The 24,238-nt window shown below is 44.3% G+C and overlaps 1 protein-coding gene across 5 annotated transcripts in view; it reads right to left on the bottom strand.

Moving 5' to 3' along the window:
* PFT1 (phytochrome and flowering time regulatory protein (PFT1)) overlaps positions 1-24,238 on the bottom strand; it is a 194,660-nt gene that overhangs the window by 146,150 nt on the left and 24,272 nt on the right. For 4 of the 5 annotated variants that reach the window (XM_087689221.1, XM_087689222.1, XM_087689223.1 and 1 more), the window contains exons 3-4: positions 15,027-15,090; positions 14,730-14,860 (exon numbers count right to left, since the gene is read on the bottom strand). In XM_087689221.1, coding sequence (XP_087545347.1) covers positions 14,730-14,860; positions 15,027-15,090 — 195 coding nt within the window. Of the gene's footprint in view, positions 1-14,399; positions 14,445-14,729; positions 14,861-15,026; positions 15,091-24,238 lie in introns of those variants that run through there. The other variant, XM_087689225.1, reaches the window with a different exon arrangement.

Below are 24,238 nucleotides of genomic sequence, written 5' to 3'. Positions count from 1 at the left end.
AGGGCTCAAGAGTCAAAAATGGCTGCTAGCTGGATGGAATCCAAGGGGGATTGGGGGAGGAGTGCATAGCCGGAAAAGGGGGTGAGGTAAGGTATCCAAGGCTTCCCACCCCACCAAAAGTGCCATGCAAGACACACGTGCAAGCGGAATGCCTAGGCAAAGCCCGGGGAGACATAGGGAGAGGCGGCAAATACAGCGGCCAAAGAGGACCCTTTTTTCGTATGAAAATGTAAAGATACATAGGATATTGTACAGTACAATGAGTATCGTACGATGTACAAGGGCAACTATGGAGATTACACCAACGTATGGTCCAAAATTGTTATTAAAGAGGACATCTCTGCTTCACTTACATAGTCAAGTGAACAAGAGCTGAGAGACCCTCACGTGTCTGTACTCTGCCAACCACCTACTCATATAATGTTAGAATACCCCATGTGAGCTCTCTAGATACTTTCGTGCTATGTAACCTATGCATCAATATCACCATCCACACTATATCAAAAGCTTTGCTGAAATCTCCAGAGCAAAAATAGATCTATCTCCCATGGGCTCTACCCTCCTCAATAATGGCTCCACGTGTAAAGACATGGTCCAACATCGAAAAGCCTTTCTTGAATCCAACCTACCCCTATGCCCTAAGGCCCATTCTCTCTACTCGTCGACTCAACTCTTGCTCAAGGATAGAGACATATAATTTGGCTAATATATGGCCAACCATGACGGTATGATAATTACTTGGTAAGGTGGAATGGCTTGACTTGAGAATGGATACAATGGTACTAGTCCTCTAGCTCCCTGGAAAGCCTTCACACATGGCTCTGTTAAACATGTGCCAAGAATTTTGCCACCATATCTGTAGAATGTATCAAATGCTCAGCTACCATGCCTTACCTTTGTGTAGTCTATCAAACCATGCTCTCTATGAAGACAGTAACTATCTGAGGGCAAGATATTAAGCTGATTTGATACAATGTATAGACTGGCTGCATATTGTCTCCATGTGACAAGGGATGTGATGGGTGTGACAGGACAATGCTCTCTAAATAGCCTCCATATGAAACCAGCCTCTAGATCTAATCTATAGGACACTAAACATAAACGTACAACACACACACTATTCAATTCAGCAAAGAAAATAAATGACACAAAGAACCTAAGATCTAGAGTACTCTTGCAAAGTAGATGACAAAGATTGGCCCTCAAGGCGAGCGCCCCTTACAGTATTTCTATTCTTTCAACATGATGACATGATACAAAACTAACTAGACTAACAAGGCAAGTAATGATAGATATAGATGCAAGTTCCAAATAGGGGAAGAGGAAGAGAGCTAGAGGTAGGAAATGAGAAAGAGATCATGCCCTCTCTCCACCGGGGCCCACCCTCACACATGCCCCTTCTGACTACGAGCATGTGAGCATGTAAAGCATTACTAGAGCTGAGAAGAACCATCCACCCGAGCCATCGGTACACCTTGAGTGAACCAAGATGATGTAGACATGTACGTGGTCTCGTCTTCTGCCAAGCACAACTAGGATATCCACCGCTCAGAGCGGCAGCATGTCTTTTATATCTTCATGCTCTTCAAATGTGACACTACACCAACCCATTTCAAAGGTGGTAAGTGAGGTAAGGGTAGAGATAGAGGTAGTTGAAGAGAAAGCGCAAGAGCAAGAGCAAGAGAAAGGAGTTAGGAAGAGCTTGAAGCTTGTAGTGAAAGGCAAACGTCAAAGCTTAAGGGAGTGAGGGACAAGTGTAAGGAACAAACAAGCAAAAAACTATCATAAAATGGCCAAATTTTGGGTAGGAAGACACTTTTAAGAAGCTCCAATGATCAAATCAAAAAACAATCTTTATAAACTGTACAAACCATATGGATCATACAAGTTTGACTAGTTTGGACAGATCATACTATATAAATCTGTCCGCAAATGACTTCAATCATACATTGGACACTTTTGGTACATTTGATGTTTGCGTTTTCAGGATGTTTAAGAAGCTCGAAAACAAGGAATAAAGTTAAGATTCACCCTTTGTTGCTTACCACCTCAGTTATTTTAGTCGAGTTTTAAGATATTTTCTGTTTTCTCAGATATTAAATGTACTAAAATGTTTGCATGTCCACACTTAATGCACCGAAGTTCCCAGGTGCCAACTGAGAAAGCCAAGACACCACCCTAGAAAGTTGATTGGCTCATGTGTCTATAAATAGGGATCTGCCCTACCACTTCCCACATCCCACAACCCTCATTCATCCTTCCTTGGACATCACCCTTTCTCTCCACCTACTACTGGCTGAAACCAGCCTTCCTCCTCAGATAGGGTGGTAAATAACCTGATTTAACACTAATTACAGAAAGCGTAAAATTCACAAAAACTGAAAATGCACATTTTACCACTTTAATCTTGGATAATGGACAGTCTGTTGGCCCCGCAACAAGTGGCTCTTGTGATATTTCTTTAACTTTTATTACAAATGGATGGAGTACAACTGATATCCTCTAACCTCCTCCACTAATCCAAATGGCCCTAGCCACTTTATGCCCCAACATCATGCCAACATTGCTATACATAGGGTTATGCATATTACCAACCATACCCAAATACATTGGGCCTTTCACACCATGCATTGGTTGCTACATATAATAAGGAGTTGTGCCATACATCCCCATATGCGGTCCCTAACCCACCATAGCTGAAACCAACCTTCCTCCTCAGATAGAGTGATAAATAACCTGATTAAGCACTAATTACAGCAAGCATAAAATTCACATAAACCGAAAATGGACACTTTACCACTTTAATCTTGGATATTGGACACCCTATTGGCCCCAAAACTAGCGCCCCTTTCGGTATTTCTTTCTCTTATATTGCAACTAAGATCCTCTAATATCCTCTACTAATCCAAGTGCCTCTTACTATCAAAACTAATCAACAAGCCTGCAAACCAATTTGCTCCTTGGTTTGCTTGGGAATTGGCCTTCACCCTACTCCTTGAAATACAAATTGCCCCCAAATCTAACATTGGTTGATTAGCCTCTTAAATCTCGCTAAAATGGCCTCGATATCAGCAATTGGAATTTAAGTCCCAGGATGTCAATTCTGAGCAAACATCTCAAGGCAGCGGTCAAAACCCTAATTCTACTGAGAAATGTTGAAAAGCTACTATTGCCCTGCTCAAATAGCCATGGAAGCTGTGATCTGCAACTTAGGACCACTAAAAAGATTCTTGCCCCCTCCTATATGATGTCATCTCCACTAAAAGGACCTTGGACTACTATCACCTGCTTTTGGAGGGCTCCAAATAACTGTCACATGTTGTAGAACTAATCCCTAGTGGCTGCAAATCACATCAGCAACCTCTCCTTGCTCTCTAACACTCTCCTTCTCTCTCACAATGGCTACAATAGACTTCCACCAACCCCTAAAAACGCTTTTCCCACTTGCATGAACAAGTTTTACCAAGTGGCAACCTTATAATTCCATTTTTAGCATTATCCAGCTTATTAAATTAATTTTCCTATTATTAATTTTGAAAATTAATTTACTAATTATTCTAGTGCTCAAAAATTTTATTTCACCCACCAGTTTATCTTCCAAGTCTCCCTGAGCAATTATTAGCTCTTAGACCGGTATTAATTAATTAATTAATACCTAGTCTCTAATGTCACCACCTAGTACTTGTCATGCATAACTTATTACAACTTTTGCCTTTCACACCCACTACATCCTCGTGGTCCTTGGCTTGTTACTATGAAATAACTGCCATGTGCATCACATGTGCTAAATAACCTTGCACATCTGATTAATACCTTAATCAAGTGTTATCGGCAAGATTAGGACATCTCAAAATTTCATGTTCCCGTAACAATAACATGAAAACTAGTGGCACCACCAAAGTAACATAGCTGTCCCATAATTATATGCATGCCCTACTCTCCAAAACCCATTAGATTAACACTACCAAGATGGCCTTACATATGTATCATTTGTTTATGCTCGCTATCCACATTTGGAATATCATGTTGCTGTATTGGCTCTTCCTTCCATGCACCTTGTTGTCCCGAAGCTCTTAAAGATGATCTCATTTTCTTACCTTTGCTTCCCTCCCTTAAGGGATTCAAAAATGCATGAACTGAGGATCATTTGCCAATTGCACAGTCATTTTAGCTGCTGTCCTCAAATTTTGATACCAATTTTGGGACCAATCGGGTGTGCATTGTCCAAGATTAGTAGGTAAATTTGTATTTTCAGATTTGCATTTATTGTTTGCTACTGCAATTAAGTTGTAATCATGGATTTACCACCCATCCACGGAAGAAAGGCTGGTTACAATACCAACCTTCCTCCTCGGATAGGGCGGTAAATAACCTGATTAAGCACTAATTACAGCAACATAAATTCACATATACTAAAAATGCACACTTTACCGCTTTAATCTTGGACAATGGACAGCCTGTAGGCCCTAAAACTAGTGCCACTTGCAGTATTTCTTTAACTTTTATTGTAAATGGATGGAGTACAATTGAGATCCTCTAACCTCTTCTACTAATACAAATGCTCCTTACTGTCATAAATGACTAGCAAGCCTCCAAACAAATTTACCCCTTGGTTTACTCCAACATTGGCCTTCACCCTACTCCTCAAAAGACAAATTCAGCCCCAAATCTAATATTGGTTGGATGGCCTCTTAAATCTCCCCGAAATTCCTCAATTTTAGCTATTGGAATTCAAGTCATAGGCCCTCAATTCTGGGCACCCATCACAAGGTAGTTGTCAAGCCCTAATTTTTGTTGTAAATTAGGGCTTACAACAAATATTTTCCAATATCTCCATCTCTAATGACTCAAATGGCTAGATTTTGCTAAGCTAACTTAAGAGATGGCTAGGGGATAAGAGAGAAAATGCTATAAAGACAAAAATTTCAAAGTTTCATTGCAAGAAATACTACAAAACTATTAATTCCTTGCTCAAACAGCCATGCAAGATATCACTTACAACTTAGAACCACCAGATAGACTGTTGCCCCCTCTTGTATGTTGTCATCTGCACTAAAAAAACTTTGGGTTGCTATCACCTCCTCTACGAGGGCTCCAAACTACTGTCACATGCTGTAGGACTCATCCCTAGTGGCTACAAATCATATCAGCAACCTCTCCTTGCTCTCTAACAGCCTCCTCTCTCACAATTGCTAGAATAGACTTCCACTAGCTCCTAAAAACCTTTTTCCCACTTGTAGGGGGCAAGTTTTGCCAAGTGACAACGTTCTAATCCCATTTTTCAACATTATCTAGCTTATTAAATTAATTTTTAGAATATTAATTCTGAAAATTAATTTAACATTTATTCTAGCACTCAAAAATTTAATTTCACCAACCAATAATTAAATTGGCCAAGCCAATTTGTCTTCCAAGTATCCTAAGCAGTTATTGACCCTAAAACTAGCATTAATTAATTAATTAATTAATCAATGCCTAGTCTCTAATGTCACCATTGACATTAGTGTCATAAATTGATCTAGGCCCAAATCTGACACGAGGTACCACCTAGTATGTGTCAGTCATAACTTATTACAACTTTTTTCTTTGACACTCACTACATCCTCAGGGCCCTTGGCTTGTTACCATAAAATAACTACCCTTTGCATCACATGTGCTAAACAACCTTGCACATTTGATTTATATCTTAATCAAATGTTATCAGTAAGATTAGAACATCTTAAAATTTCACATCCCCAAGACAAGCGATTGCTCGACTTGCTGCCTACCAACTACCACGACCTCCAAACAGTTGTGTTGGTGATGATGCCCATGGATGCTCAAAATCTAGCACCCTAACAGATCTAAATCAAGCATATAGTATATCATACTAGCCTTATTATATTTTGTAAAATGATGAATTTCTAAAAAAGGGGCATAACTTTTGAAGGCCCAAAAGCAATGGTGGCTAAGGTCAATGTACATTAAAAAACATAATTAATCCATAGATTCTTGCACAAAGGGGTGCATGTGGGGGAAGATTGGGGTGTGCTTCTTCAATATACCCCTCTCTCTCTCACATGTACTTCGAGAGCATTTGTTCTCTCTCTCTCTCTCTCTCTCTCTCTCTCTCTCTCTCTCTCTCTCTCTCTCTCTCGTGTGTTTTCTTAAGGATCGCTATGGAGGGTGATGAAGAAGAGGAGGATAATTGTTTCTATTATGTTCTGTGGGCGAGAGATCAATTCTCGGCATAGATTTTGCTCTGATTATGTTCCTAGAAGACTCGTTATGGCATGCTTCAGTTCACTGATCAGCAAGCTACCCTTTTTTTTCTTTTTTTTTTGCAAATAAAATGTGGCTGATTATATTACTTAAAAGACTGATTACAACAGAGTGCTCATGCTCAACAAACTAGCTGGAGCTGATACAAAGTCACCAATACATCATGTATACAAGCCTCTCAAGGCGGTCTAGGGGGGATGGATGAGGGCAAGAAGCCATGGGGAGGTATATATCGCCAACTGGGGCTGTCTACCTACATAACGAACAGACCTTGGCTGCCCCAAGTGCGCATGAAGTAACCTCCGAACTCTTGACTCGCCCTGGACTCACCCTGCACCTAATCCCATCAACCGCGGAGGGAGTGGATGATGGAGGTCCAGAGCTCTGCTAAGGTCGCATGTGCTGAAAGTCTCTCTCCGTCGAAAGCCTCCTGACACGGTGCCTTCCAAATATGCCATCCAGTAAGACTCCCTATGATCTCCCATACCTCCGAGCGGTCTGTTGTGGGCTTCAGTACCCGGCGGATGGGTAGAGCCTCCACACCGACCACTGCACACAACCCTGCCTCGATAATGAATATTGTGTCTTGCATTCCAGCCTCATACAAAAGGTGACGGCCCTGGCTGACTGCTTGCCAACAGAAAGCTCCCCATGAGATACACCCAAGGCTAGGTGCTATACGGCGAAGGATGCGGCATGCTCCTCCCACACAAGCTGCGCCTCCTCACATGACCAAAGGCAGTGCTTTGGGGTTTCCAGAGGCTGTTGTGTGCAGCACTTACAACCTCCCTCCTGCATTTGGGAAAGCCAACTTCCCACTGCCAAGCATCCATGTGCCACCAGCCATAAGAAATACGACACTCTCCTCGGCCTCCAGCTATCCCATAGGCGACGCCAAAAGGTCCATCGGAAGGGCTCTGTGATGCTTTGCTCTGCCCAGTACCTGCTACGTGACGGCGCTCAGTCCATATCCTCCTGCATCAGTACATGTCTGCAAATCCTAGCAGTCTACTCTAGGAACCTGGGTGGCTTCTTAGCGACCGTAGAGGCCGGCCATAGCCACTCTCCTGGATCCCACTCCAGCTCATCAAGCGGTCTGCCCTCCCAGATCCAAAGGCACCACTCCCTGAGCTCCTTCCAGAAAACATAGGGATTCAGTCGCCATGTCTTCCCCTGAAGGCCCACCACCCGAATCCTCCTCCACGAAAGGGCGGCAATCCCCTCATCCTGCTGCCCTCTGTCAAGGGCCAAATGTCCCCCCTCCTGAACGGTGAAAAAAGTCCCCTACGGACCGCCACCCACTCTACCTACCACCTGAAGGGGAATGCCTGCTGGTGAAAACCTAGGTGCTCATACCTCCCCACGCTCTATCGACTCTCATATCGAAGGAGCAAGCCACTTCGGAGGTATTGCTGCGTCTATCTCCCTTCTCAACTCCACTCCTCTCTGGTAGCCTAATACTCGTTGTAACACCTGGTCCGCCATCCTGTACACCTCCCGCCATGTCTTGATGGTACGAGCCGGGCCGGCCTTCCACCCAGCCCACGGGATGTGGGGGCGCCCACCTATCTGTGCCCCTTCCCGATCTTTGACATGAGGGTTCCAAATCACCGACTGACAATCTATTTCTAGGCCACCTGAAGGGAGATGCCTGCTGGTGAAAACCTAGGTGCTCATACCTCCCCGGGCTCTATCGACTCTCGTATCGAAGGAGCAAGCCACTCCGAAGGTATTGCTACGTCTATCTCCCTTCTCAACTCCACTCCTCTCTGGCAGCCTAATACTCGCTGTAACACCTCGTCCACCATCCTGTACACCTCCCGCCATGTCCTGATGGTACGAGCCGGGCCTGCCTTCCACCCAACCCATGGGATGTGGGGGCGATCATCTATCTGTGCCCCTTCCCGATCTTTGACCTGAGGGTTCCAGATCACCAACTGACAAACTATTTCTCCTAGCAGCCTGAGGGGCTCTGGATTAGGGCCTTACGGAGGCCTTGCCACACGCGGAGTAAGTTGTGAAGGAAAGGTGATCTGGGGGGATGATCTAGGCTAACGTGAAGATCCATCTCAGGGACGGCCTCCACTCACCGCCAAGCCTCGGTCTACAGTCATGAAAGCCCTCCTGCAATAAGACCTTCCACGTCTACCTGCTTGGTGTGAGACCACAGACAACTAGCTTGCTCAAGAGGGCCATACTCTGATACTCTGGGTCTATGATCCCAAGCCCTCCCTCTGACTTATGTCGTATGATGGTCGCCCACGCCACCTTGGCCCTCGAATCTCTCGAACCATCAGACTTTGACCAAAGAAAATTCCTCACTAGGCGGCAAAGCTGCACTACGCACCATGAGGAGAAGCACCAACACGAGGCGATGTACCAGGCCGTTGCTAGGAGGACCTGGTTAACCACCAGGGCTTGTCCGGCTAGTGAGAGGTGAACTCTGCTTTAGATGTTAGTTTCCTCTGAATAGAATCAAGGACAGGAAGAAACTGTTGGGCAAGAGTAATGTCGAGTCCCACCTGGAACCCTAGGTACCAGCGGACGGTCTGCCCTGTGCTCACTCATCTAAATCCCAGGTGGACGCCCCAGTCCGTGCTGGAGTACGGGTCAATGGGGAAACCAACCGACTTTAGCCAGTTGATTTTCGCTCTCGCGGCGGAACAGAACACGTCAAGAGCCAGCCTCACTCTCTCTAGCATCAACTCATCATCCTCTATATAGAGGGTTGTATCATCTGCGTACTCTGAGCCTAATAACTCAGCCTCGTCTCTCATTGGAAGTCGGATGCCGCATAATCCACTCACACATGACCTGAGGAAGTGAGACATCGCCTCTGCGAAGAGTAGAAACAGGTATGGGGCTAGGAGGCAACCCTGTCAAATAGATCTCTCCAGCCGAAACTCCTCCCCTCGCCTTCCACCTATGAGAACCCTACTAGTGGCCGATCTGTACAAGGCGGAGACCCCACGAATCCAAGCCTGGGGGAATCCCAACCTCACCATGGTGCCCTCTAGAAAATCCCAATCCACCCTGTCATAGGCTTTCTCGAAATCCAAGAGTAGTACAGCTAGTCTCTGCCCATTGTGCTAAGCTCACTCAGTCACCTCAGAGAAGGTAAATACATTGTCTAGGATGCTCCTATCCTGGACAAAGCCAATCAGTGTGTCATGGATGATGTCTGGAAGCAAGGGGTGTAGTCGCCTATCAATCATCTTTGCCAGTGCCTTATAGGCCACTGACAATAAGGTGATTGGTCTCCACTGGGAAAGCTCCAACCAGTCTCCCCCTTTGGGGAGAAGACTCATAAGGCCTACCAAGAGACTCCCAGGCATCTGTCCTCAAGTGAAAATCTTGTGGAAGGCCATCAGTAGGGGGTCCTTCACCACTTCCCAGTAGGTAGTAAAGAAGGCCTTAGAGAGGCCATCCTCCCCCAGGCATTTTTGCCCATCCTGTATATGGAAAGCCTCCTCTAGTTCCTTCTCTGTAAAGGGAGCTAGGAGGGAGCGTCCCATCTCCTCTGTGACGAGGGACTGGATGTGATCCCATACCTGTTGTCTACATCTCTATCCTCTAGCTGAAGTTGTCTCCTGCTGGGAAAGCCGCGTATAATAGTCGGTGGCAATCTCCATCACCTCGCCTGGGCTAGAACAGGTCCTCCCATACTGATCCCAAAGGCTACATATCTGCTCTCCTGCGGTGCGAGGCTGGTGCACCTGGAAGAACTCCCTACACATCGTGTCCCCCTTCCGCGCCCAAAAGGCTGCTGAGGTTCAGAAAGAGAACTCCAAGCGCCTATCCTCTAGGCCAACAATGGCTGCTCGCACACGCACCTCTTCTGCATGGAGGGTGGGATCCCTTGGTGCCTCCTGCAATAATCTCTGTGTGGCTGCAAGGTCCCGCCAGAGTGCTCTCTCCTCCTCTCAGCACTGCTGCCTGGCATGTATGGCTGCCTCTTGGCAGATTCTGCTCGACTCAACTAGGACATCTGCAACCTCCTCTAGTATCCGGTCCCTCTTGTCCCATTCTCTGGTCCAAATCTGCTCTATCTGTCTCGTCACCTCCTCCCTCCTATAGATCAAGTCAAGGATCTGACAGGATCATGTGTCTAGGGCGGATGTTGGGGGGCAAGTGTCAAGAGAACCAGGCAATGATCGGGCAATGTGGTGCCTACCAACTGCTCAATCTAGCCTCCACGAGAGCCTCCCCACTCTCCCACATAAAATTTGTCCAACTGCTCCACCAAGACTCCACCTAGCCGCATGTATCCCCAAGACAAGTCCAACGACCTCTCCCTCCTGTGGAAAGCAAGGTCTCTCCAAGCATCACGTGCTCCGACTGCAGCAAAAAAACCTCCCATGCCTACGATCACCAGGCTGCCCTACTATCAGATCATCCTCAATCTCCCTATCTAGTGTTTCTAGCATCAGATCAGCCATGTGTGTTGCTCTTTAAACTGCCCCAGCTGACATCATCATCAGAACAATGTGCAAGCTGCATTTTCATCAGATCTTGCTGCTACCCACTTCCCAAAGTTCCTAAACAGCTGCTATGTTTTCTCCTCCAAAGGCTTTGTTTGCTTCTTTTCATCTTTTGGCACTGTTGCAGCTGCATTTTTGTCCTCGCTAACTATGGTGGCAGCCTCCAACACCCGAGCTTTGGTGGTGTGCTGCTTCAAGCTCAGCTAGAGGCTGCCTCCACCAACTCCCTCCACTCAGCCCACACCTAGTTTTTCTCCACTCTTGGACATACATTATTCCATTCAGTTCATTGAGTTATTCCTTCACTCTTTTGTGTTTTTCTTGAGTTTCTACCCGACTTCAGTCATTTTAGTCAAGTTCCTACACATATTATGTTTTCTTTGCAAACCAATAAGGCTTTCTCCTCACATGTCCTTGCATTTCCTAGAGTTGTGTTATGCATGTCTTGAGATATCTCAATGGTACTAACAAGCATGGTCTACACTTCAATTCTAGATTACGTTCGCAAGAATTCACAAATTCAGACTAGGCTGGAGTCCAAGATACCTACTAGGACTTATACCCAAAAGTCCCACGGTTGTTATATGTTCTCACTCACATCAGCTCCTAATTCTTGGTCCATCCGTAAGCAATCTATTATTTCAACTTCGTCCACAGAAATAAAGTATAGAGCTCTCTATGTGCCACTTCTAACGCCATCTACCTTCGGTCCACCATCTTCATTGAGGTGCACTTTCCTCTCAACTCTCCTATCTCCATCTTCATCGACAACAAAAGTGCCATCACCATTGCAAGGAACCCACTTGTATTCTCCACGACAAGGTATGTGGGGGTGCACTTCCACTTCCCCATAGAGTAGGTTGACTGGGGGCTATTCGGGTCCAGCTTGTCCTATCTGCATAGAATCCCCTTTCTTTCAGCTCATTAAACATCCCCATAACTCAAAGTCTAAATGTACTAGAAAGTGTCCAGGTGCCTACACATAGTGCACCCAAAGTATCTAGGTGCCACCCGAGAGTGCCCAGGCACTGCCCAAGACAGTTGGTTGGCTCATGTGTTTATAATAGGGATATGTCCAGCTACTTCACACATCCCACAACCCTCATGCTTCATTTGCTGCCATCACCCTTGCTGTCCACTTGCTGGAGACTGCTCCAAGTTGCCGACCTGCTACTAGGACCTTGAAATAGCTGCATATGCTGAACAGCACGCTGTTTTGTTGCCGCCCTGCTTCCGTGTCATCTTCTGGCTGCAAGTGACCTGTTTTTGGCCACTTGTCTGGCATTTCCAACATTAAATCTGCTGCTTTTGCTACTGTTTGAACCGTCCTGGCTGATGCCATCATCTAGACAATTTTGTGTTTCCACCAAATCATGCTGGTGCCCACTTCCTGGTGTTCCAAGATGGCTGCATTTTCTCCTCTAGAGCCTGCATTTGCTGTTCACTCTTTCAGTACTGCTACAACAATGTTTTCATTCTGTTTGGCATCAGTGGCATCCTTTGATATCCGAGTTTTGATAGTATCCTGCTTTGGGGTCATGTGGAGGTTGCTTCTATTGACTCCCTCCACTCAGCCTGCTCCTCGAGAGAGTGGTTTAAGTTTTCCTCCGCTCTTTGGACATATATTATCTCATTCATTTTAGGGAGTGTTCCTTCACTCTACACTTCTGCATTTTGTATTTTTTGAGTCTACAGTAGGGTTCAAAAATTCAGTGTGTTTCTTCAGCGAGTTTATGTTGATCCAGTTCTCTTTGATATTGACCAGAAATTTAGTGTGCTGGTTTAGTTCTCTTTGATATTGATCAAGGCCTGAATCAAGCCACAATCAATTATGTTTACTTTGTCCTGCAGCTTGGGGTCAATCTACTCTCTATTGGTCAACTTTGTGACAAACAAGACCCTGAAAGTACAATGGCAAAGAGGCAATCCTCCTCCTACCACATTGATGCTGGAAGAGACCTATATCAATGTTGTCGCACAAGTGTTGGTGTGTTTGTTGGTTGACCATCTTCATGAGGAGGTTAACATGATTCTATGCAGATAGGACAAGCTGGACCTCTCTAACTCGATACTTTTTGGGGGTGGGGATGGCGGGGGTGGGGGTGGGGGTGGGGGGAGGAGACCTATATCAATGTTGTCACACAAGTGTTGGTGTGTTTGTTGGTTGACCATCTTCATAAGGAGGTTAACATGATTCTATGCAGATAGGACAAGCTGGACCTGAATAGCCCCCAGTCAACCTACTCTATGGGGAAGTGGAAGTGCACCCCCACATACCTTGCCGTGGAGGATACAAGTGGGTTCCTTGCAATGGTGATGGCACTTTGGCTGTTGATGAAGATGGAGGTAGGAGAGTTGAGAGGAAAGTGCACCTCAATGAAGATGGTGGACCGAAGGTAGATGGCGTTAGAAGTGGCACATAGAGAGCTCTATACTTTACTTCTGTGGAAGAAGCTGAAATATTAGATTGCTTACGGATGGACTAAGAAATAGGAGCTGATATGAGTGAGAACGTATAACCACCGTGGGACTTTTGGGTATAAGTCCTAGTAGGTATCTTGGACTCCAGCCTAGTCTGAATTTGTGAATCCTTGCGAATGTAATCTAGAATTGAAGTGCCGACCATGCATGTTAGTACCATTGAGATATCTCAAGACCTGCATAACACGACTCTAGGAAATGCAAGGACATGTGAGGAGAAAGCCTTATTGGTTTGCAAAGAAAACACAATATGTGTAGGAACTTGACTAAAATGACTGAAGTCGGGGAGAAACTCAAGAAAAACACAAAAGAGTGAAGGAATAACTCAATGAACTGAATGGAATAATGTGTGTCCAAGAGTAGAGAAAAACTAGGTGTGGGCTGAGTGGAGGGAGTTGGTGGAGGCAGCCTCTAGCTGATCTTGAAGCAGCACACCACCAAAGCTCGGGTGTTGGAGGCTGCCACCATAGTCAGCAAGGACAAAAATGCAGCTGCAACAGTGCCAAAAGAGTGAAAAGAAGCAAACAAAGCCTTTGGAGGAGAAAACATAGCAGCTGTTTAGGAACTCTGGGAAGTGGGTAGCAGCAAGATCTGGGAAGTGGGCTATTCGGATTCTATCCTTAACAGATAGCTTGTCCTATCTGTTGAGTTGCTTAACAGATGGATAGAACCAACAGCGGATGACAAACGCTATCAAGCCAAAAAGCAAGGCTGAGGTCAAAACCAAAAATTGGTCAGACCATCCATTTATGAAAAAGCAAGATCAGTCGAAAGTGTACCAACCAGCAGCAAAAGGGTGTCCACTCCCCAAGCATGTAAAGTACAAAGGTCAGCGATCAAGGAGGGAGCACGATGAGCTGCCATGAATGGAAACAAGCTACTGCTGGTGGACTGCACAGAAAGCACAGGGCAGAGATGACGGTGCCAGAGCCCTAAATGTCCTCCTCTGACTCAGACAGAGGCTCACAAGAAAAGTCGACTGCTAACAAATGTCCAGGTTCTTGCCCACTAAACATTCAGTTGGTCCTCCTTGGTAGGGGTACTGAGGAGGAGCATCCCAAAGGAAAAATGCTAACATGGCTCTTGCTTGTACTCACGGTCAATATTTAGGGGGGAAGCACATCCCCTTACAGGCATTCGCATGTGCCTTGTCTCAGAAAAGAAAGTGTTAAGCACCTCTCCAATCAGAGGATTTTGACTTCCCATGCAGTTTGAAAAATATGAGGTCCTTGTCACCTACTATAGAGTTGCTTAGTAAGGGATCCTAGACATCTTGGCAATATGATATCCTTTTATGGTAGTTTTTCTTCATGGATCTGAGAACAACCAAGCAATAACACAGATTCAGTGCAACAAAACATCGTGATAGTTTTTTTTCTTTCTTTTTCAAATCAATTTACAAATCCTGCCAACAAAAAGGAGGCGATTGACAAAGTTTTCTACTTAAACACATGCCTCCCCCGCCCCCCCGCCACCCAAAAAGAAAACTCCCTTCACAAAAGTTACCAGCAAAGCTTCTGCTAATCCCTCTGCAACAGCAACTTCTCCGAAACCTCCTCCTGAAAAGTTTATAGAAGACAACCACTTCCAAAACAACTCAATATTTGTTGTCCAACCAGTCTGCTGCACCAAACAACCTGTCATGTCAAGCAAATACCCAAACTTAAAACCAAAAAGAAACTCCAACAAAGAAACAAGGTCAGAAGACTTTTCGGTGTCTTAAAACTAGTGGAAAATGACCTACCAAATATATTCAATAAAAACCCTTAATACAGTAAAAAGAATGTAAGGTCACTTGCCCACCATTATGAGAACCATGACTGTGATACACTACTAATGCCAATTCCACCTGACCACCAGGGCTTTTCTGCAAGCAACCAAAAATATGTAAGATGATTTAAAGACAGCAACAAGAAACAGGATGTGTAAGTGCTACAAAATTAATGAACGGGGTAATTATTTCATATTTTTCTCAGAATGCACTTTATACAATGGGCTCTTCACAGAAAGCTTGCTTGTTTTTGCAGTTTCCCATCAATTAATAGCAGTTAATATTTCTCACTTTTTAAATCTGAAGGGTAATATCAGTCATCATTACCCTAGCTAATCATAAATAGCAATATAAAACAGTCACTGCATGTAGCATTGCCCTTTTGTCTATCATTTGTTCTTTAGGATTTAAACATATTTTGAATTCATTATTAAGTTGTTTAGTGCAAATGATGTTAACTAAGTGCCTATGTAGTTTAGTTGATGGAGACTCCATTTGTATTGAGAATACAACATATTTTATAGACAAAGAATGTTCCACAAGTGTTTTTGCTAGAGCTTCTTTTTCTGTGCATGAGCTTATTTCTAGAAAGTCCATAAAACGAAAAGTAAAGATCAGTATTTAGAGGACTAATTGTAGGGCTCCACAATTTTTTAACAGATAGATTTGAAGAGTACCATCATATATGTATCAAACATCAAGACATGCATAAAACAACTTTGCAAACAAACTTTAGTTTACGTGAGTTCTCGGCCATTGCCTTGTTGGTTTGACAAATGCTCCTAGCACCCTTATTACGTGAGTCCCTTTTCAGCAGGCTGAACATCTGTCTCAGACCAGGGCTCACAAACAGGAGATGACTATGCATGACAAACATGACTGCTAACACCCCCTCTCAATGTGAGAGTGCACAACGGAAGAGGAACACAAACACAGAGAGAAAGGAAGAGAGAGACAGCAAGAGAAAGAGCAAAGAAATCTGCACCAACTGGATGAATGCTGAATACAACACTGTGGACTGATCAGTCCCTACATGCAGCCCGAGGCATCAATGAATGTTGAATACAACACTATGGACTGATTGGAGCCAGAGGCATCAATGAGGGCACTGAAACAGGCCGAGAATGATGGCAACAGCACCGGAGGTGGAGGGGAATACCAGAGACAAAGTGTGCAGCAAAACCTGCAGAAGAATGAATGAGTCTACCAAGTGGGAGGGGGGGTATAAATAGCTGGAATTCCCCCCAAACTGGCCGACCTGCATCTCAGACCCAAAAATCGGCTGACCTGCCACCAAAAATCTAGCAACTGCAGTAAATGCAGTCCAACTCCACCAAACTACTGCAGAAATGATGATGTGGCAGCACAGATATCGATGTGTCCCTCCAGAGTAGTCACAATGTGGCAGGGGGCAGTAAAATGACCGGAAAACCTAGGAAACATACGGGAAATGCACATTAAACTATCAAAGCTCCACTGTCTCCCTCAGCCTCTGACAAGGGCTCACAACCAGGAGATGACAGACTAACAAACCCTAAAATAGGCAAAGTAACACCCTCTTCCAGATCTTCGGAGGGTCTAAAGACCCAACAACCTTGTGTGATGAAGTGTGGAAGCCTTTAGCAAAGGCTTCGTAAAGAGATCCACTGTGTTGTCCTCCGTGGGACAGTAGGCCACCCATAACTCCAAATCCACGATCCGCTCTCAAACATAATGGTATTAAACCTCGATGTGCTTCATGCGAGGATAAAACACGGGGTTCTTAGCCAAAGGCTAAAGCTAGGGCCCTCTAGTTGTCCACACATAGCTGAGTGGGTCCAATCTAGGGAAAGCCAACCTCTGCCAACATACAATGGAGTCACACTGCCTCCATAGCAATCGAACAAAGGGCGTAGTACTCTACCACCATGGAAGAAAGTGCCACAATAGCTTGCTTCTTATCGCTGCTCCACAAGATAGCTCGCGATCCAAGGGAGAAAGCATAACTAGTAGTCAACTATCTCGAATCCGCATCACCTACCCAATCGAAGTCACTCCATCCAAAAAGAGTGCCCCCCTCTCCATACATGATCCCGTAGGATCGAGTCCCCTGTAAATAGTGCAAAGCAGCCCGCCAATGAGCCTAAGTAGGAGTTCTTATAAAAGAAGACAGCAATGCTACCACAAAGGAAATATTCGGCCAAGTCTGAATAAGGCAAATCAATAAGCCAACAAGGCACCGGTACCGAGTAGCATCGAGAAGGAGAACACTTACTACCAATAACTTGGACTCAAGGTCCATGGGGCAAGAAATAGGCCAGCACACAACCATGCCAAACTCCAAAAGTAACTCGAAGATGTACTTGTGCTCAAAAATGAAGATGCCATATGCTATCTGATAAATCCCCAAACGAAGGAAGAATTAGAGAATCCCAAGATCCATCATGTCGATCTCCTGTCACGAGATTTTCGAAGTCCAATCAACCTCCTATGAGACACTCCCTGTGAGAATAATGTCGTCAATATACAAAATGACCAAAACAGACCTGTCACCCTCAACCTTGTAATAAAGGTTGGGATCATGATCTAAACGTGGAAGCCACTCTATACGAAGAAGTGATCAATCCTATGGTACTAAGCTTGAGGAGCTTGTTTTAGGCCATAAAGGGCCTTCTGCAAAAATCTCCTCCTCCAAGATGCCATTCAAAATGGCGGACTTCAAATCCATCTAATAAACTAGCCAATGGTGATGAGCAACTAGAGCCAAGATAGCTCGAATAGTGGACATCTGAGCTATAGATACAAAGGTCTCAAAGTAATCCAAGCTGACTTGTTGAGAAAATCCCTTGTCAACATGCCTTGCCTTATGCTTATCCAAGGATCAGGTAACCCCCTATTTGAGGGTCAAGAAATGCTCTGAATCCCTGTTTGGTTGAACCTCACTGAGCCCGAATTGAAATCGGCTCTAACTAAAAGGCATCTAGGTAAAGCTGCAATAATTGAGGATGGTCTACCAAGTCATCCACTTTGCATCTATTGGTGAAACAATGCTGAAGCTTCACTAAGAAGTATATGGAAACTTTACCTCTAACTTTACTTGCCTCGAAACCTCCACTAGGTTGTAGGCCTTTCTTCCCCTTAAACATTGCAATGCTTTATACCTTCACATTGTTGCATTTCCAACCTAAGTAATTTGCAACATTGCATCCAATTGACTAGCCCTTCATGTCTACATAGCATGCTAGGAGCACCAGATGCATAAGGAAATATTCTTGTTTATATACTTTAGACCATTGCAATGTGACTATGCATGAGAATTTGCATACTACCAGTCATACCAAGATGCATTTTCCCATACATTGCATGTATTACTAGCAATGTTTTTTCTTGTAACCAACACTATATAGGCATTCGCATGACCGGCATTAACACCATGAGTCCCAAACATAGTGGACTGCATATATGCATTGCCAAACTTGCCACTTTGTTCTCCAGCATCATCTCGCTAGTCTTATAAACCCACTTGACACCAATCACCTTCCGCTTCTTTGGATGAGGAACCACCTCCCAAGTCTAGTTCTACTCAATAGAATCAAGCTCAGTTCATGTAGAGTGAATTATCCTACTAGCCTTGAATCCTAGCTGATCTACATGGGCCTAGAGGTGTCTCACGGAACTAAGTAATCCCCGGCTCCTGCATGAACCTCTCATACCATCTAGGGATGGTGATAGACTCAACCTGCTACAAAGGAGACCGAGAGGCCTCAGGTACTTGTAATGCACCTATCTATGAAAGGGACTCCCCCTCACTAAGGGAAGGTAAATCATCCTCATCCGATGAAGAAGGCTCTCTCTATGATGGCTCAATCCCGCCAAAGAAAACCTGAGGAGATGAGAAAGGGATAGAAACACTCGATGAAGAGGTAGAAGAGGAAGGAGCCATCAAGTGTCAAATGTTGAAAATAAAGGCTCACCGTGCCTTTTATCATGTTCGGGTATGAACGCACCAGTGCCTTCTCTTGTTGTACTTATATATATTCAAAACCTAAAAAGTGGTACATTAGTCTTTGTATTGAACATCAAGTGTCGTGCTCACTCTCTCACTCTACTACTCTCAACTCTTTGCACCTTCACTCTCAGCTCCAAAATCTTCACAACAATTGGTATCAGAGCACAAGGAGTACACGCTTCTCGAAGTTGGACAAGCTAGTTAGGTGACCTCAAGTGAGAGGTGTTGGTAGCAGTTGTCAGTGTTCAGCAAGTGCAGGAGAGGCAGTCAAACCAGCAGGACCACGGGTGTAGTGAGCAGGGGACGGGCGGCATCTTTGTCAGCGCTTGTTACACGCAACAGGCAACAGGTTGATGCAAGCCAAACGGGACCTACACGGGACCAAGCTCAACGCGAATGCAACCAAGCTCAGTGCGACATGTAACCATGCTGCAGGCGACAAAGCCCAAGCCCAAGCGACACGCAACCAGGTTCAACGGGCAGACACTTCAACAGGCTGCAGACATGACCACCAGGATGCGACGACCACACGAGTCAACGTGGGCAGCAAACGTGAAATGAGCAGTCAACGTTTCTTTTTTTTTTTTTTTTTTCCACTTTGCTCTCCCTTCTCTACCATATGTTTGCACATACAAGCACAGAATACAAATCTGTGCACATCTACTCCTGGAAAATTGGGGCTTTTCCCGAATTTGGGGACTTAAATGCAAAACTCGACAATCTGACTCAAAAATTGCAAAATCCATGCACATTTGCTCGTGAAATTTTAGGGCTTTTCACATTTTAGTGAACTTTTTTTAATTTCACTGAAATTTGTGCACACCAAACCCAAGGAATTTGGGGCTTTTGCAGAATTTCATCAATTTGTGCAAAGATGCTTGGCATATGTGCTCAAATAAGTGTATTGATGCAATCCGGATGGATTATCCTCTAAAATTTGGGGCTTTTGATCCAAACTGTCAAATTTATGCTCGGGAATGCCTTTGGAGCAGAAATTGCAGTGAAATTTTGGGGATTTCACATGTAACTCGTGGCTTGGTCTCTAAGTGTGTCAGAAATTGCTTGAGGATTGCAGTAAAGACAATTTTTAATTCTGAAAATCTATTTGCAGATCTGAAATTTCTGCAACCTTGGGATTTTCATTGCTGGTTCATACTCTTGTGTACAGTGGTCACTTGTGTCACATTTGGGCTTGCCTTTGGTGACTAGTTAGTCAATTTGGGACTGCAAATTATGGCTGGAAACAGTGACAGCAGTAATCTTTTGCACATTAAGAAGCTAGAGGGTGCACATAATTTTGCAATTTGGCAAAAACAATGCTACAATGTCTTGGTGCAGAAGAAATATGTAAAGCCCATCAAAACAAAAGGAATCAAACCAGCAAACATGGAACAAGTCAAGTGGGATGACTTGGACGAGCTTGCTCGCTCTACCATTGAGCTCTCAGTGTCAGACAACTTGCTCTTTAACATTGAGAAGTTGAATTCAGCATATGCAATAGGCTTGAAGAATTGTATGCTCAAAAAAGTGCAGCCAACAAGGTTTATTGGCTGAAAAAACTGATGGACTTTCGCATGAAAGAGGGTACAACCATGTTTGTACATTTGAATAACTTTAACTCAATTTTCAGTCAGCTGATTGCTTTGGATTTCCATATTGATGAAGAGTTCAAAGCTACCTTCTTGCTATGCACCCTATCTCAAAGTTGGGATGCTTTTAAGACAGCTTTGAGTAATTCGAATACTCAGCTGTTATACTCTGATGTGGAAAGTTCTTTGCTGATGGAAGAACTCAATAGGCAAAATAACTCAACAAACAAGTCTTCAAATGCATTACACACTAGGGGCAGATTTTAGAGTAAGAGCACTTCTGAAAACAGAGCACGCAGCAAATCTCGTGGAAAGAATGTGGAGTGCCGTCATTGTGGCAAAAAAGGGCACTACAAAAGGGATTGCTTTCAACTGAAGAAAGAGAAGGGCAAAAACAAAAACAATGAAGCCAACAAGGTTGAAAATAAGGACAACCTACCTACCAAAAAGAGCGATGTGAAAATAGAAGAGGTTAATGTAGTCACGCATGATAATGACAGTGATGGTGATGTACTTCTTGCTTCTTTGGATGCACATGCATTGATTGCAGATTATGAGGATGATATACACACTTGGATACTTGATTCGGGTGCGTCCTTTCAAGTCACACCACATCATGAGTGGTTCTCTGACTACAATGGTGTTGTGCGTGGTGTTGTCCACTTGGGGGATAACTATACATGTAAAATTGCAGGCATTGGCAGTGTGAAACTGGAATTTCAGCATGGCTCCGTGTTTATTTTGCATAATGTGAGACATGTACCTCAACTCAAGAAGATCTTGATAAGCACAGGGCAACTAGATGAAGGCTATCACACCACCTTTGGGGATAGCAAATGCAAAATTTGTAAGAGCTCCTTCAGTATTGCCAAGGGGTCCAAAAGTGATACATTGTATCCTTTGCATGTATCTAGTGTGCGTGACCATGTTGTCGCCATAACTAAGCAGCCATGTGTTTCTTTGCGGCATAGCTGTTGGGACACATGAGTCAATCTGGAATAAAAGTGCTCTCTCATTTGGGTTATTTACCATCTTTGACGCATTCTTGGCATGCGTATACTCAAAGACAAATCAAAGGGTCTTCTTTATCTATCACAACAAGAGTATATTACAAAAGTTTTGTAGCATTTCAATATGGAGAGGGAAAAGCTATTAGTGTACCATTGCCTCCATATATGAAACTTAGTGCAGATGATAGCCCTACATTAGATGATGGAAAGGCTGAAATGACAAAGATATCCTATGCTTCAACTATTGGTAGCTTGATGTATGCTATGGTTGCTACATATCCTGACATTGCATTTGCGATGGGAGTGGTTAGCAGATGGCATATCCTAGCAAAAAGCATTGGGAAGCAATGAAGGGTATCATGAGATACCTTAAGGGCACAAAGGATTTGTGTATCTGCTTTGGTAAGCAGAAGTCATCTGTTATTGATTTCACGAATGCAGACTATACTGGCCATCCTGACTGCAAGAAGTCTACTTCAGGATATGTGTTTATTTTCATAGGAGAAGCAGTCTCTTGGATATCTAGGCTGCAAAAGTGTGTTGCATTGTCTACTACAGAGGTAAAATATGTGGCTACCACAAAGGCATGCAAAGAGGCTTTATGGCTTTCACATCTAGTGAGAGAGCTTGGGATTACAGAGGTTCCTATCCTCCACTGTGACAGTCAGAGTGCTATCATGCTAGCACGAAATCCTGTCTTTCACGCAAAGACAGCACATACAGGTGAAGTATCACTTTATCAGGGATGTACTTGACAGCAAAGGCATTGATCTTGTCAAGGTATATACAAATGATAATCCTGCAGACCTTCTTATGAAGGGTCTTCCAACCAAGCGGTTTTCTCATTGCCGCTAGATAATGGGGGTTGGATAGTATATGTGTCTTTCAACATTGTACATACATAGACTTAGCTAATTCCGGCACGTTGCCTTCAGGTGGGAGATTGGTGGAAATAAAGGCTCGTCGTGCCTTTTATCATATTCCGATAAGCAGAAGTCATCTATTATTGATTTCACGAATGCAGACTATACTGGCCATCCTGACCGCAAGAAGTCTACTTCAGGATATGTGTTTATTTTCATAGGAGAAGCAGTCTCTTGGATATCTAGGCTGCAAAAGTGTGTTGCATTGTCTACTACAGAGGCAAAATATGTGGCTACCACAAAGGCATGCAAAGAGGCTTTATGGCTTTCACATCTAGTGAGAGAGCTTGGGATTACAGAGGTTCCTATCCTCCACTGTGACAGTCAGAGTGCTATCATGCTAGCACGAAATCCTATCTTTCACGCAAAGACAGCACATACAGGTGAAGTATCACTTTATCAGGGATGTACTTGACAGCAAAGGCATTGATCTTGTCAAGGTACATACAAATGATAATCCTGCAGACCTTCTTATGAAGGGTCTTCCAACCAAGCGGTTTTCTCATTGCCGCTAGATGATGGGGGTTGGATAGTATATGTGTCTTTCAACATTGTACATGCATAGACTTAGCTAATTCCGGCATGTTGCCTTCAGGTGGGAGATTGGTGGAAATAAAGGCTCGTCGTGTCTTTTATCATATTCCGGTGTGAACGCACCCTTCACTTGTACTTTATATATATTCAAAACCTAAAAAGTAATACATTAGTCTTTGTACCGAACATCAAGTGTTGTGCTCACTCTACTACTCTCAACTCTTTGCACCTTCACTCTCAACTCCGAAATCTTCACAACATCAAAGGGGAGAAGAAGAGGGAGACAGGGTAGAAGAGGGAGGAGTCACATATGGAGGAGGGGTGCTAATGGATAACCTAGAAGGAAGGGGAGGGGCTGATCTTTTGGTGGGTGGGGGGAGGGGAGGAGGGGGGGGAAAGAAGGGCAAATCAATCAACGATGAAGAACCACCTACAACAACAGAAGAACCATCAATCAGATCTTCAAAGGCCACGATCTGATCAAATATATGTGCACATCCCCGCTCACCTCAAGCTTTCGAGTCTATAAGTTGTAGAGCCAATAGCCCTTCGTGGTTATGCTATAGCCCACAAAGATAAGCTTCTTTGACTTGGGGTCAAGTTTGCTCCCTCTTTCCTTCTTGTCCACATGGACATGTGCCTCACACCCAAAGATGCAAAAATGGAATACAGAAGGATTCTTGCCAAAGAAAACCTCAACAGGAGTCATATCCTTCAATGCCAAAGTAGGGGACATGTTGTGGATATGTACCACAATAGCCACAGTCTCACCCCAAAGGAAATGGGGGAGACTCCTATGCTCCAATATTGATCGCTGGCCATTTTGAGCATGGTCCAATTGGCACCCTCCACCACGCCATTCTTGGATGGTGTGTTCGGATGGGAGCACTCCATTTAAATACCGTGATCCCTGCAAAACTAAGAACATGTTAAAACAAAACTCATTGCCGTGGTTTGCTCATACTCTAAGAACTTGGAAAGAGGTTTGCGTTTCCACAAACACCTTCCATTCGTAGAAGTGGGAGCACGTCTCACTCTTGTATGCCAAGAAGTAGCACCACATATAACAGCTAAAGTCGTCAATAATCAGTATGAGATACTTGGCCTTCCCAAGGAAGGCCATGCCCATAAGTCCACAAAGGTCAATGTGAACCAACTCGACCGGTATCGAAGCCCTCCAAGTAGCAACCTGTAGATGAG

Source organism: Lygodium microphyllum, chromosome 12 (genome assembly GCF_053477565.2).
Source record: "Lygodium microphyllum isolate KBCC chromosome 12, Lygodium_microphyllum_v1.1.10, whole genome shotgun sequence".
Classification (NCBI taxonomy): Eukaryota; Viridiplantae; Streptophyta; class Polypodiopsida; order Schizaeales; family Lygodiaceae; genus Lygodium; species Lygodium microphyllum.
The sequence above is the reverse complement of the archived record's forward strand: the minus strand, read 5'-3'. Positions and strand labels throughout refer to the sequence as shown.